This window comes from Odocoileus virginianus, chromosome 11 (assembly GCF_023699985.2).
Source record: "Odocoileus virginianus isolate 20LAN1187 ecotype Illinois chromosome 11, Ovbor_1.2, whole genome shotgun sequence".
NCBI lineage: Eukaryota > Metazoa > Chordata > Mammalia > Artiodactyla > Cervidae > Odocoileus > Odocoileus virginianus.
In genome coordinates, this window is record NC_069684.1 from 46,945,156 (window position 1) to 46,960,168 (window position 15,013).

Sequence of the window (15,013 nt, forward strand, 5' to 3'; positions counted from 1 at the left end):
AGAATACTGGAGTGGGTTGCCATTTCCTCCTCCAGGAGATCTTCCCCACCCAGGGATCAAACCCAGGTCTCCTACATTGCAGGCAGGTTCTTTACCAGCTGAGTCACCAGGGAAGCACCTGAACCTCCTATACGCACTAACAAGCTTTTTCAAAAGCATCAAGACACCGTCCATGCCATCCAATTGGAAAAGATGAGAGACGTAGACATAGAAATAATTTCTGTGGTCATGATGAGAAGCACCTCAACTATTCTTTTCCTCAAAAGAATCCATGAACTTTTCTTAATCATATGAAGTTCCAATTAAAAATCTCCTTTTTTTCCTTTGAAGCAGAAAAGTCTTATCATATGCAACACTTTTTCACATGTTGCAGCAAGCAACCCTATTAATTGCATCCTGTCTGCCTCTGGTGCTCCCAGCAGCCTCACGTCCTGAATATAATCATTCAAATTGAAGCACGCGTGAATCTCTAATGGGCCAACATCTCTCGTCTGTAACACTAGGCAGGGTGGCTTAGGCCGTGTGCAAAGTCACTACAGTCCAGGTTAATTTGGTTTCTTATGTAGAACAACTTTGGTCTGACATTTAACATTTCTTCCTTTGACTTTTTTTTTCTTTTTGGTCTTTCTGAGCTCATTACCCAGCATCTTTTATATTCATTCTTTTTTCCATGCAAGATCAGTGCAGGAGTCCAATAATTGTAAAAACCCTGGGGTCTGGATGAAGCCTGGAAGGCTAGGAGGTTTCAGGGTCACAGAGCAGCTCTGTGGGCCAGCTGTGATTCCAGGGCCTGGCTGAGCTGCCGTCACATTGGTGCTGGTTCTTCGGGTTGTCTCAGACCTCACCTGGAGCAGACTCTGTCATGCACCCAGTCACCTCTTCCATGCCCCTCTTCCTCCCTGTCACTGACTTTGGAGAATGAGCCCTGCTGTGTCCCCTCTGCCCAACTGAGTGAAACACTCGGGGACTTTCTTGGGTTCCCACAGTGCATCAGTGAGAATGGCAGCCTCTGAGGGTGGTCACTCTTTTCTACAAAGAGCACTGGGATGTCACTGCTTGTCACACTTTCTAATCGGTTCTCTGCCTTGTTTGTGCATTTGGGAACTCTGAACAACAGGAGTAAAGATATTGATGTTTATTTGTCCATTCCTGCTGGATAGATTCAGCATGATAGCCGGTGAGTAGAGTCTCATGTCAGAGACACTCTGGGTTCCCCAATCCTTTGCATCCCCTCCATCTTGCATGTCCCATCAAACACATGTGGGCAGTGAGATGCTAGATCAGGGCTGAGGAGCATGGAGGAACCAGATCTTCCTGAGGAAGCAATCACACCCACTGGTTGGCATTTTGGGGTGTCCTTAGAGGTCAGGTTTTAGAGTCTTCTTCCTACTAATACCAATGGCTAAGTGAAATTTGTTTTTTCTCCTTCTGAAATTACCAAGTTGGAAAAGCCCCAGTTCTTTTGAGACATTTGAATTCAAATACATGAATGTTCAGGTATGAATGAAATGTTTATGTGGCAGCCTAGATGGGAGAAGGGTCTGGGGGAGAATGGATACATGTATATGTATGGCTGAGTCCTTCCGCTGTTCATCTGAAAATATCACAGCATTGTTCATCGGCAATAACCCAATACAAAATAAAAAGTTAAGAAAAAAAAAACCACATTTGTTTTCTTGGGTCAGATTCACCTGAGGTTTGCTATCTGTTGTTTTGCAAACTGTCAATTTTGCTGTTTCCAGTCAAAACAGAGAATCATTAATATGGACACTTGCCTTTGGGAATAGGACTGCTGGGAAGAACGCTGAGATTCTTGAGGTGGAAAGGACACAAATGGGGAATGTGGCAGGAGGCAGGAGGCAGACCCTTGGGTGGAAAGATTACAAGGTGTGTGAGGGTAAAGTCCCTTGATCTTCTGGGAAACTACCTGCCGTGGGGAACAAAACATTGCCTTCTTGGAGTTCTAGCCACCATTCTGGGCCTCATGGGATAGCATTTATGGAAGAAGAAAGCTTAGGGACAAAGTGGAAAGAAACTGCCTTTGAAGAACGGTTTAAATCTTGTTGAGCTTGTCACTAGAGGCCTCTAGAATAATAAACCAGGAGCAAACATCAGCAGGAGTTTGCACAACTCACGCTGGACTCTGACTCCAGCTGTCCTCTTCCTCACAGACCCAGAGGCTTTGCGGGAATGCACTCTAAGTACTCTTTTGGCCAAAATAAAGCTGGGGAAAAAAATCCTGTCCTCAAAACTGGCTTGAGTGTTTATTGCCGAGGAGATCATCCCTTAGAAGATGCAGTGGGACCTAAAGCAGTGAAGACACTAGTAAACAGCTTGGTTTGCTTGGGCGGTAGCTCTTGTCTTCCGGCTCTGGTTCCACAGACTTCCCACGCTCATTAGCAGCCCTGCCTCATGTGTTGAAACCTGGCTGCTGGCTCTTGGAAAATAATCATGTTACCCGCTTGCTGGGGCCTGACCCAACTGGATCAGGTGTGTGATATCGACGTGGAGTTCTCCCTTCAGTAGATTTCTCTTGGTGGCCTGCTGATGAGCTGGTTTGATGGTTAAAAAAATTCCTTGCATATCACCATTATTTTCTTGGGAACTTAGAGAAAAGAGTAATAGATTGTATATTGAGGAGAGAATAGAGGGTCTGTTCTGGTAGTTTAAGAAAGCTTCAGGTAAAAGGAAGCTATCGAGATTATGGTTGACTCACTTTAGGCTCTTTAGTTAGGCAGAACAAGTGCTGTTGGAAAACTATATTAGCTTTAGATTTGAAGGAATTTATTTCATGACCATTTTTATAAGAGGCAACTAGCTCATATAGACAAAATAAATGGCAGATGGACCAAGACCAACTTCATTATTGATCGTTTTACCTTTGGTTGAGTTCTTTCAGTTTGTTTATTTGACAAATGTTTGTTGGGCCCTGAAATGAGGTAAACACTATTCTAGACTTGGAGGAATTAAAGATGGAAAAGATATTTTGTCTTAAGGGGCTGACAGTCTAACAGACAAACAGTTCTGCAAATAAAAACTGCAGATAATAAAATAGTTTTAAGAGTGGAGTTGTAGGAAAGCAGGATGGTGACTAATTTCTGTTTTATCCTTTTGTTTGTTTGTTTTTTGGTGTGGGGAGGGTTTTGAGGTCCAGGCTATAATCTGGGAGACCATGATGATGTGAGAAATGCTGAAAGCTTTCTCATTCCAGTGAGCATGGAGAGGAGGGACCATTCAGGAGCTTTTAGGAAAGACTGTTTCCTATACTTTGTGATTGGATTGTAGGGAACAGGAGGAGGCAAGAAGGTTCTAGGTTTCTAGCCTGGGTCCCTGAGTGGATAATAGCACTATTTAGTTTGATAGTGACTATTGAAATAAGAATAGGATGAGGAAAATGAATTTTGGATGGTTAGTTTGAAGCGTGTTTATCTGGATGATGTTTTCCAGGGGCCTGGAAGGCTTAATGTTCAGGAGAAAGGCCAGGTAGGGGTGGAGATGGAGAATTCCCAGTCACTGGGATACAGAGGGCTGTGGAAGCCATGGGTTGGGATGCCCTTGCCCGAGGCAGAGAGATTTATGATGTCTTAGATCAGTCTGCCAGAATACACATGAGGCAATCTTAGAGAGCCATTAGATTATGAGAGACCTCTAGGGGACAAAGCAGGACACCCGTTTTCCTGAAACAACCCTAGAAGAAGTGGAAGAGTTAGGGATTGGAAAACCATTTTCTGGCGTTCTCTTTGTTCTTTGGTAGCATTCACTCAGTGGGCAGACACAGGTGTTTGCATGAGCAACTGAGCGTACGCACACACACACACATACTAACTGCATTTATCCCTAACTTTCCTTCTAAGGACCTTTTGTTGTTTCAGATCAGTTCAGTCACTCAGTCGTGTCTGACTCTTTGCGACCCCGTGAACCGCAGCATGCCAGGCCTCCCTGTCCATCACCAATTCCCGGAGTCCACCCAAACCCATGTCCATTGTGTCGTTCATGCCATCCAACCATCTCATCCTCTGTCATCCCCTTCTCCTCCTGCCCTCAGTCTTTCCCAGCATCAGGGTCTTTTCCAGTGAGTCAACTCTTTGCATGAGGTCACCAAAGTACTGGAGTTTCAGCTTCAACATCAGTCCTTCCAATGAACACCCAAGACTGATCTCCTTTAGGATGGACTGGTTGGATCTCCTTGCAGTCCAAGAGATTCTCAAGAACACCACAGTTCAAAAGCATCAATTTTTTGGCGCTCAGCTTTCTTTATAGTCCAACTCTCACATCCATACATGACCACTGGAAAAACCATAGCCTTCACTAGACGGACCTTTGCTGGCAAAGTAATGTCTCTGCTTTTTAATATGCTGTCTAGATTGGTCATAACTTTCTTCCAAGGAGCAAGCGTCTTTTAATTTCATGGCTGCAATCACCATCCGCAGAGATTTTGGAGCCCAGAAAAATAAAGTCAGCCACTGTTTCCACTGTTTCCCCATCTATTTGTCATGAAGTGATAGGACCAGATGCCATGATCTTAGTTTTCTGAATGTTGAGCTTTAAGCCAACTTTTCCACTCTCCTCTTTCACTTTCATCAAGAGCTCTTTAGTTCTTCACTTTCTGCCATAAGGGTGGTGTCATCTGCATATCTGAGGTTATTGATATTTCTCCCGGCAATCTTGATTCCAGCTTGTGCTTCCTCTAGCCCAGCGTTTCTCATAATGTACTCTGCATATAAGTTAAATAAGCAGGGTGACAATATATAACCTTTAGTCACTAGCTAAGTCATGTCCAGGCTCCTCTGTTCATGGAATTCTCCAGACAAGAATACTGGAGTGGGCTGCCATTTTCTCCTCCAGGGGATCTTCCTGACCCAGGGATCAAACCCACGTCTCCTGCGTCTCCTGTATTGGCAGGGGAGTTCTTTACCACTGAGCCACCAGGGAAGCCCCCTAAAGACCTTTATCAGTTTCCTAAGTGTTTTCTTAAATTCCTCTCCATGATGCATGCAGAATAATAATAATTTTGTGTTATTTTTGAAAGATGAGAATGTTTTGAGTACAGAAACCTTAAGTTGAAAACGTGGATGAAAACGTTGCCCAAATGCCATCAGCCCATTTTCCAAGGTGCTGAAGTAAACATCAGGACTCCAAAAATAGAGGTTTGGCTGTGCACAGATTCCTGTTATTCCCATCTGACTTTCTGAGGTCACAAGATAAGTCAGGACAAGACAGTATGAAAGTGTTTGAGTCCAACACTAGGTAGCATGCCAGACTGCATACTAAGCCCATTCCCTCTCTGGGTCCAGGTTTCTTTTGGTGCGAGCTGAGCTGGAGGGCACTCCCTTGTCCATCTCCCGGGGCCACAACAGTCCTTTCCTGTCCATGTCAGGAGAACTCAGCATGTGTGAGCTTTCCATGATTCTGAAGGCTTCTTTTCTCCCTGTTTATTCCTACTGTCCCAGGAAGTAGTATTCCCTTTATTCCATCACTTACAGAAGACTCTGTCTGTTGACCTTTCCTCTTTGAAGTTTTGAGGTGCACTAAAATATTTACAGTATGTAGACCAGCACTTGAAAGGGATTTTAGTTTCCCTAAGACATATCTTTTGACTTACTGAGGCCTTTTGATGCTAAGAACTCACTTAAGGTTTCAGAGCAAGGGTGGCTTAATTTAGGGAACACCTCTTGACATCCATCAGCAATGGCAGACTCATTAAGCCATCCATCTCGCTTTCCTCTGGGTGAAGCAGCGGTGGGCTCTGGGCTTTGCCGCTTCCTGGATCTCAGGTGCCAGCCTAGCTGTGGGCCAGCTGCAGTGCTCCTGACGGTTTTGTCAGTGCCTTGGGAACTGGGAGGGCAGTGCTGGGCTCCATGTGCCTGAGTGTGTGCTGGTTGGTCCGAGACTAGAGCGGGCAGCAAGGGGACCTGGCACTGCATAGTCCAGGAGCCAGAGGGTTCCTTGGAGTCTGAACTCAGAGAGAACAGAAACCAAGATCTTCAGCCTGTTGCACAGCCAACATGTCTTGTTTGTTCCATGTGGGAAGTCACGCAGCAAATAGCAGCAGGCTAAGTGAGGAAGGTACTACTTCAAGGGAGAGTGTGAAAACCAAGAAAGAAGAGAGAAAACGAATCCTCAGCATTAGGCAGTTTTTGTGGAGTGGATGTATCTTTTCTATTCTAGCTGCGGATGTCAGAGTCAAATCCAGATTCTACAGGAATCTAAAATCAACTATGATATGTGGATGGGGCTGGTCTTATAACTCCCTTTTTCCTATGATGCTACTTCAGGTGATTGGGTTAACAAAAATATTCTAAGTAAGCAATTAATATGAGTTTTCTTGAAACCAAGTAGTTTGGTGCCTTAAAAGCATAAGCCATGGGGAGCAGATTGCTTTTGAATGCCAGTCTCTGATTTCTCACCCTGCCTCTAATTAGGTAGTAGACGTGCAAATTAAAAAATGACTTATGAAACAGCCACAGGATAAAATACCATGTGGTCATTTTAAAAAAAATCACATTGTCAAATGACATGTATTGACAAGGGAAAATGCTCAGTATGTAGTATTATGTGAAAAAGCAAGAAACTGTATTTTGACACATAGGAGGGCCCAAATATTTCCTTTTGATTAAACGAACATTTCATAGATGAAGGTGGTGAAAACCTTATGTCTGTGCAAAATTCTGAGTCCATTGATGAAGATGCTGTTCGGCTCTTGCAGTGGAAAATCATGGACTAGAGGTCAACTAGTCTGGGTATAGTCCAAGCTTTTAACCCTTTTGGGGGCTCAGTTTTCTTATTTGGAAACTGAGGTGGTGGTCTGCTCTAGAATGGTCCCTAGGGATCCTTTTGGGTCCTACACGTGCTGAGTTTTGGTCAGGGACTCTGGACAAAGCAGCTGAGAAGGGGCGCCACAAACAGGTCTCATATGGTTTGCATCACTTCATCAGTCAGACTTGGTCAACCTTGACCTCCTATTGTTTCCCATCATTTTCTATGACTGTCTTGAGTTTCTACCCCTCTGAGCCACTCCTCGCTGCTGCTGTGTAAAGAGGCCTCTTGATTTATTAATCAATTAATCAGTGCATGCTGAGGAGCTGTTCAGGGTAGTTAAACAGGGAAAACAAAATGCTGGAGCCCGTAATCAAGATGGATCATAATGAAGAGTGACCCTCCCATCGCTGATCTCCCTGCCCACCGTGGCTGCCCCACACTGCCCTCCTCACCCCCAGCTCTTCAAATCCCACTCAGCCCTGATGGGGTTTCCACCCCATAAAAGATACCGCAAATTTCAGAAGAGAAGATTTTCTTCTAATGTCCTCAGGAAAACACACGTTGAGATAAGACTCATGAGTTACTTGCAGCAATTGTGGAATCTCAAAAGTTGAACCAGGCCCCCCAAACAGCACAGGGGCTCTGTCCATCTCTGCAGACATTGTACCCTACAGTGTACCCTACTGTATCCCCATTTCCCTACACAGAGTCATGGAGCGGGAAGAACCCTACAATAAAGATAAGCTATGGCCTTGAGTGACAGATGAGAGGTTCAGAGAGGCTCTGTAAGTTGTCCAAGGTCACACAGCTAATGAGTAGCAGAACTGGAACTAGAATCCAAGTATTTTGATAACCGGTTAATACACCTGGTGCTTGTTTCTCTGTGCAGTCCTGCTTTCCTACAAAAATTAAAGCAAAGTAAATGAAGAAAGGAGCTTCCCAAGTGGTGCTAGTGATAAAGAACCTGCCTGCCAATAGAGGAGCTGTAACAGAGACTCTGGGTTGGGAATATCCCTTGGAGGAAGGCATGGCAACCCACTCCAGTTTTCTTGCCTGGAGAATCCCATGGACAGAGGAGCCTGGTGGGCTATAGTCCATAGGGTTGCAAAGAGTTGGACATGACTGAAGCAACTTAGCACACACGCACACACACAAATGAAAGAAATTATCCTCATTAAATTCATTTTCTGGTTTCTTTTAAATATATGCTTCTGAGCAAAAGAGTTTTTAATAGTTTTAGATGAAGTTTCTGGGGAAAAGTATCTTGGACTGTTCATGAAGGAGGTATTTTTCTTCTGATGGTTCAGAATGTCAGCTTCGTGGGTGCGGGCATTGCCAGCCTGCTGGAGGCTGATGGTTAACATGGGGACTCTGGTGGGGTTTGTTGGACTGCTGGAGAGGCTGTATCTCTGGGCTAGAATCTCTTTAGTTGGTTTTTATTCCAGTGGCACTTAGCAAATAATGCTAATGAGGCCAGGGTTTAGAATAGAATCTTTGTTTTGGATCACAAGTAGTACCTCCATCTGCTACCAAGTTTTCATAGTTTATGGGGCAGGGCACAGAGCATCAGTCCAGAGTGACTGCACTCACCCCCACCAGGCCTGGACACCCATTTGTGTCTACTTCACCCATTTGTAAACACCTTGGGAGCATCCAGGTATGCCTATATAGCTACAGTGGACACAAGGGGAAAAGTCTGGAATGTTCTTATTTGACTAGTCTGGTAAGGAGGATGCTTAGAAATATATATACACATATATAAAATTAATTCCTTAACGTCTCCATTGTAAAATATTACATTTGTCAAATGTGTTTGTCAACTAGAGGCTCATCTGCCAACCTGGCTGCTCATTTCTGCTGGATGTCAATCAAACAATCCAACGTCTTGGATACATGAAGGGCTTAACTCATAAACTAGACATCTGAATGGCACTTACCAGCCTTGATTTATAGGCTGTCTTTTTTTGTTTGTTTATGTGTTCTCCAGGATCCTGCTTTCTCGGCGGTGATTCACGACAAGCTCCAGGTCCCCAATACCACCCGGAAGGCATGGAATGACAGGGACAACCGCTGTGACATTTGTGCCACACACTTGAACCAGCTGAAGCAGGAGGCCATTCAGATGGTGCTGACCCTGGAACAGGCGGCTGGCAGCGAGCACTTGGATGGCTCCCTGGGCTCTCCCCCACCCCTCTCCAACGTCCCCACTCTGGTGGGTTCCCGGCACGTGGGGGGGCTCCAGCAGCCCAGGGATTGGGCTTTTGTGCCCGCCTCCTATGCCCCCTCAAGCTACACGGCCTTCGTCACCAATAAGCATAGCAGCAAACCCAACAGCCTCGGGGTCAGCAATGGGGCGGAGAAGAAGAGTGGGTCTCCAACCCACCAGGCCAAGGTCAGCCTCCAGATGGCCACCAGTCCCAGCAACGGGAACATCCTCAGCTCAGTGGCCATCCAGGCTCACCAGTACCTGGACGGCACCTGGTCCCTGTCGAGAACCAACGGGGTCACCCTGTACCCCTACCAGGTAAGTAGCCTCTGAGTTAAAAAGGACAGGGTTGGCTACAGCCAAAGCAAAGAGGTGGGTAGCACTTTGTTTCTCTACTTTGTGTCTCTGGGAACTCCCCAATGCAGAGCCTAGTATTTCCATGTAGCCCTGCTGGATGATGCTAAATAGAGATAAAATGTCTGAGGGATCAGTGATCCAAGATGGTGCTCTGTTTCCATTGTCTATACCATCAAAAGAGAGGGAGACTCTCGTCTTAATTTCTCCCACTTTGACCGACCATAACCCTTATCTATTTGCATCTTACCTTAAAGTACATAGCTCAGTTGGTAAAGAATTGGCCTGCAATGCAGGAGACCCCGGTTCGATTCCTGGGTCAGGAAGATCTGCTGGAGAAGGGATAGGCTACACACTCCAGTATTCTTGGGCTTGTCTAGTGGCTCAGCTGGTAAAGAATCCACCTGCAATGTGGGAGACCTGGGTTCAATCCCTGGGTTGGGAAGATCCCCTGGAGAAAGGAAAGGAAAGAAAGTCCAGTATTCTGGCCTGGAGAATTCCATGGACTATACAGTCCATGGGGTCGCAAAGAGTCGGACATGACTGAGTGACTTTCACTTTCACTTCACTTAAATACTGTGGGATTAGGTTACCAAACATGTATTCCCCTTTTCTTATTTTCTCTTTTCTGGTATTTAAATTAGCATATGCTCTCAAGTTCCCTATAGAAATAAGACAGCAGGTCTTAAGTCTGCCAAGGAATCTAAAAAAGTTTTCTTAATTTTTTGGGGGTGAGTTTTCTGCTGGAGGAGGGTTGAGTTTACCATATGTGCTCTCTGTGTCCACTGCGTCACTCATGGTGGGAAGCAGCAGAAAGTGTTGACTTTAAGTGTGTTAGTTGGGGTGGATAATTGGTGCAACAGTTGGTCTCAACTTATTTTGCACTTGTGTCCCTGTTGTATGGGGTGTTTGGTGGGTAGTCTTCCACTATGACATAGGGTCCTAGGCACCTCCATCTATCAATAGATAGATAATAGATAATAGAAAATGTCACCATTTTCCAGAGGTCTCAGAGTCTTCCACGAGATCTTGTACAACCAGCCAGGAACTGGAGAAAGAGAGAGAGGCATGGAGGATCTCCCAGGGAGAGGTGGGGGGCCCAGCATGGAGGGGGTGAGATTTCAGTCTCCTGGTCCCATCTTCCCTCAAGGGAGGCTGAGAAAGCCAGTCTACCCATGTGTCCAGGAGAAAAAATAAACAAGTTGAGTGAATGCATAGCATCGTTTTTCTTTCATGGGATAGAGGTACAGGGAAACAGAAAATGAGTTGAATGCAGCTGATAAAATTCCTGGTGACTTTTCTAGAGTGTAATAGGGAGTGTAGATTGTTTCTCTTGATATCTTGAAAGAAAGTGGGGAGCATGGATCTTTATCTTGAGAAGTTAGTGATCTTGGACGGCCAAACTTTTTGTTTACCTGATGATGCTTTATAGTTTACAAAATATAGAGCACACATCATTTTATTTAAGCCCCCCCCTGCCCCCGCCACGATACACCTGTGAGGTCAGCAGGACAGATGTTGGATCTTCCTCTTATAGATGGGGAAACAGGATGCTTAAAGAAATGGAATAATTACTGTGGTCACACAGCTGGTGCCAGAGTAGCACCAGGTCTTCCCTGACCAGGAGAATGGTTTTCCCTGGCCTGACTGCTTCCAACTTTCTGAGCTTATCCCAGAACACTTATCTCAACATCTTTTCCAGCTATGGTTTCTTTTAAGACATGGTACACCAAAAAAAAAAAAAAAGGCCTCATATTTTGACCTGTGGGGGCCTGCCTGCCACTTCACTTTTGGACAGAATTTCCTGGGTTGTGGATAAAAATATAATGAGAAACCAGTGGCACCCTGGGTGGGACTTCATAGTCTAATGCTTGAATATAACGATCTAGGGCAGGAACAGAATAGCTTCTTTCCATTATTGAATAATATGCTTTTTTTTTTTTGGTTTGTAATTTAAAAATAGTTTTAGAAATTATAAAAAGTGATGCATGTCTGTTGTAAAATAAAATTTTAAAAACATGAAAAAGTTTAAGACAGACTTTAAAAAGCAACACCACCCAGAAATAGAAATTCACAGCATTTTGGTATATTTCCTCCCAGGATTTTATATGCATGCAGTTTCTAAAATTGTGATAATGTTCAGTTCTCTGATCTGCTTTTTGCTTAATATACTTCATGGTATTTTCCCATCATTATATATTTTTCTAAAATAGGACCTTTAATGGTAGCCTAATATTCCATTATATAAATACTACCCATATATGAATATGTCCTAATTTATATAACCAAGCATCAATTATTTGAGTTTAGGTTTTTACTACTATAAATAAAATGCTCTGGTGCACATCTTTCTACCCAGGTCATATTTTCAACGCATCCTGGGTTGTGCTAGCCACACACTCACTCATGTTACACAGACAACTCACATTTCACCTTCCAGGGCCCCAGAGCACTTGTAACATGTATCAGGTGCTAGTTAGAAGATTCAGCTGCTGCACGGCGCTGGTGAGTGAGGACAGAAGAACTTGAAACTGGTGCTTTCATAGAAAACATCCAGAGTGTGGGGAAGCTCTGTGTAGGGGGTGGGGGACTGAATAGGCTGCTTAAAAGGAAGATTGGGGATTATTGGTACATTTAAAATAATGTGTGCAGTAATTCTTCCTGCTCTTCCTTCCCCATGCTCCACCTCAGAGGAAAAAGAATTTCTTGTACGATATAAGTGTCTATAAGCTCTCCCAAGTGCCAGACACTATGCTGTGTGTTGGGTGGGGCTCCTGCCATGGGCTGGAAACCCAGGCTCCTCCCTGTGGTCCTTAGTGGAGAGGGCAGGGGAACTATGTGTTATAACCCAGGGAGGTGCTTTCAAGGGTAGACAGATGCCCAGAGTGCTCTGAGAGCCTGCAGAAGGGCTTGAAGTCCAGTCCATGGGGCAAGGGTGTTTTGATGTGGCCAAAGGCAGGCACAAAGGTGATTCACGCAGTTACCAACTTGAGATCGTCCTGGATACATTCAATTGCTTCTTTCCAACTCAGAACAGACTAATTTGTGCATTTCCCCTGAGCAGTAGTTAAAGGGATCAGAGGAAATCTCTCTGGGATAAAGAGATTTGGTGCCTGGTGAACCAATGTCCCCGCGTCGTGACTATGTTATCCTCATGCCCTGGGGTGGGGGCTCTGGGTCTGGCTAGACTGCATGGCTCCTCTTATGGACATCTCCCTGCAGTAAATATTCTGCAGTTCACCGTCTGGCCAGCTCGCCAGAGATGGTTGACTGCTCTGAAAGCTGACCTCACTTTTCCTGCTCACCCTTACTCCCACTTCCCTCCCCACAGAGCAGATGGTCCTCTGGCTTAGTGCCAAAGCTGTTCTCTGGGCAGAGAAGTATCTATCTAGACTTTGTTGCTGCGGAGGGCACTGCTCCACACCAGCAAACCTGGAGCCTGTAGAAGCAAGGGAGAAGAGGACACTGTTCTGCCATTTAAGTACAGGGGGATGACAAGAATGAGGACAGGCTTTGCAGAAGTGAGCAGAGTAAAACCTCTGTATGGGAGAGAGAAGTGTTCCTCAGGCCCCTCAAGTTCCCTGTTTCCCACAGCACTGTGTGTGTGTGAAAGTAAAAATGTGAAACTGATAGTCGCTCAGTTGTGTCCAACTCTTTGCAATGCCATGAACTGTAGCCCGCCAAGCTCCGTGGGATTCTCCAGCCCAGAATGCTGGAGTGGGTTGCCATTCCCTTCTCCAGGGGATCTTCCCGACCATTTGTAGGCGGATTCTTTAATCATATGAGTCCCCAGGGACGCAGCCTTCAAAGGCTGCAGTAGGAAATTTCTTGATTCTCTTTTGCTAGATCCTTCATTTTTCTCGACTACCTCCAGAGTGGGAATCTATAAGCTCTGCAGATAAATAAGAACCTATCCAGACAGGTAAGAAAAATAGTAATTTAGGAAGCACTGAGATTATATAAAAAATGGCGAACAAACCACAGATAATTTTTTTCATTAAATATCATAGCAAGCTGATTTCACAGAAGTTGATAAGGTGGACTGTTTCAAAGAAAGATATTCTTTTATTAACTTGCAGACATTTAACACAGTGCAATGCTCTAGAATTTTCATTTTATCACATGAATTTTAGCTTTGAGAAGACATGTCTGGATTAATTTCTTGTAGTTCACCACAGATTAATTATATACCTCTTTTGAATGGCAACTGCTTTTTCCCAATTTACATTTATTACAGGAAATACTTACAGGAAAGACTTTACACATAATACTCTAATCCCAGAATGTTCGTGTTAGAATCCACTTCTGTAGGATAGTAATTGCCTTTTGCACCATGGTGGGAGATTTAGAGATGGTTCTGCCTAGTTCAAGAGTATGACTCCTCCAACTGTTGGATCTTGTTTTAGTAGCTTAATATTTTAGTCTCTTTCCTTATGAATGAAATCCCTACCTTGCAAGAGAACAATTTTTTAAAAAGTATGAACATATTTTATCAGCTGTCTAGAAACCAAGGCCAAGAGATTTGAAGTTTCTTTTGGGTAGAGTTTCCTGATTCTGTTTGATGTCTTTTGTTCCTTGAGAACATAGATTTATTTATTCTCGTATCTCTGACAGCAACTAACATATATTAAAAAAGGGATACTCATTAGGGAAAGTTCCAGTCTCAAGGAAACACTAAAGTTGTTTCTCCTGACTGGCCTTAAATTTAGGAAAAAATTCCAGGGTAGAAGGCCTATCCAGACCTCAAGGTTTTGGGTAGAAACCACCAGTTAATTGGCTCCAAGCTAATCTTTAACCTGAAGTATCTTAATGATAGTCAGTAAATCCTTGGGTGCAATGAAAGTAGTCCAGGTGGTTTTTTGATGTCACACTCAAAATAGGGACATTTGAAAGGGTTGAAGAATTTTATTTTGTGGGACTTTGATAAATTGAAGTTGTCAAGAAAATTCAGGAGTATGTTAAATTAATACATAAGTGATAAATCCTTGATGAATCCTTAATGTGATGAGGTGTTCATTGTGCGTTCCTTTATTTGAGGATATGTGTTTGATAAAAGTTATCCTGCTTTCTCAAAAAACATCCATTAGAATCAATGTTAGGAATAATTCCAGACTGAACTCTGGCTGAAGTCATGTGGGATTGTCTCGTATCTTTAGAAGTTAATTGTATATAGTAAGCAGAGGCCTGGGCTTCCCTGGTGTCTCAGATGGTAAAGGATCTGCCAGCAATACAGGAGACCCAGGTTCGATCCCTGGGTCTGGAAGATCCCCTGGAGAAGGAAATGGCAACCCTCTCCAGTATTCTTGCAGAGGCATTATTGGACTTTGTATTTGAAGATACAGGCAAGAGCAAGGCAATAGCAGCACCAACCTGAAAGCAGCTCCAAGCTTGCTAAACTGTGGGATCTTGGCTGTATCCAGGCCTTGGTCTTCTGAAGTCAGAAGCTCTGGGAAGACTTGGTGCTGATCCTTTTATAGAGGACTTCCAGGTGCCCTTGGAAGAGGAGGGTGGACTCTGAGGCTCACTTGTGCTCCAGTGTTCAGAGGCTTTGACTGTGATGGAAGCACACGGAGAGTAGAGCTGTTGCCTTGGGGGATGAGGTAGCATACATGTTCCTTCCTCACTGAGCCACTTTTCACAAAGAAATAGGGCAGGTGTTTGCCCTGTGTCAGTAGTGGAGGATGCCCATTCACG

General features: G+C 44.3%; 1 protein-coding gene across 1 annotated transcript in view; it reads left to right on the top strand.

Annotated features, from left to right (window-relative positions):
• The window catches only part of KIF26B (kinesin family member 26B), a 505,242-nt gene that overhangs the window by 185,035 nt on the left and 305,194 nt on the right, over window positions 1–15,013 (top strand). Inside the window, 1 exon segment of the mRNA XM_020915263.2 lies at window positions 8,747–9,283. Within this exon segment, the coding sequence (XP_020770922.2) occupies window positions 8,747–9,283 (537 nt within the window).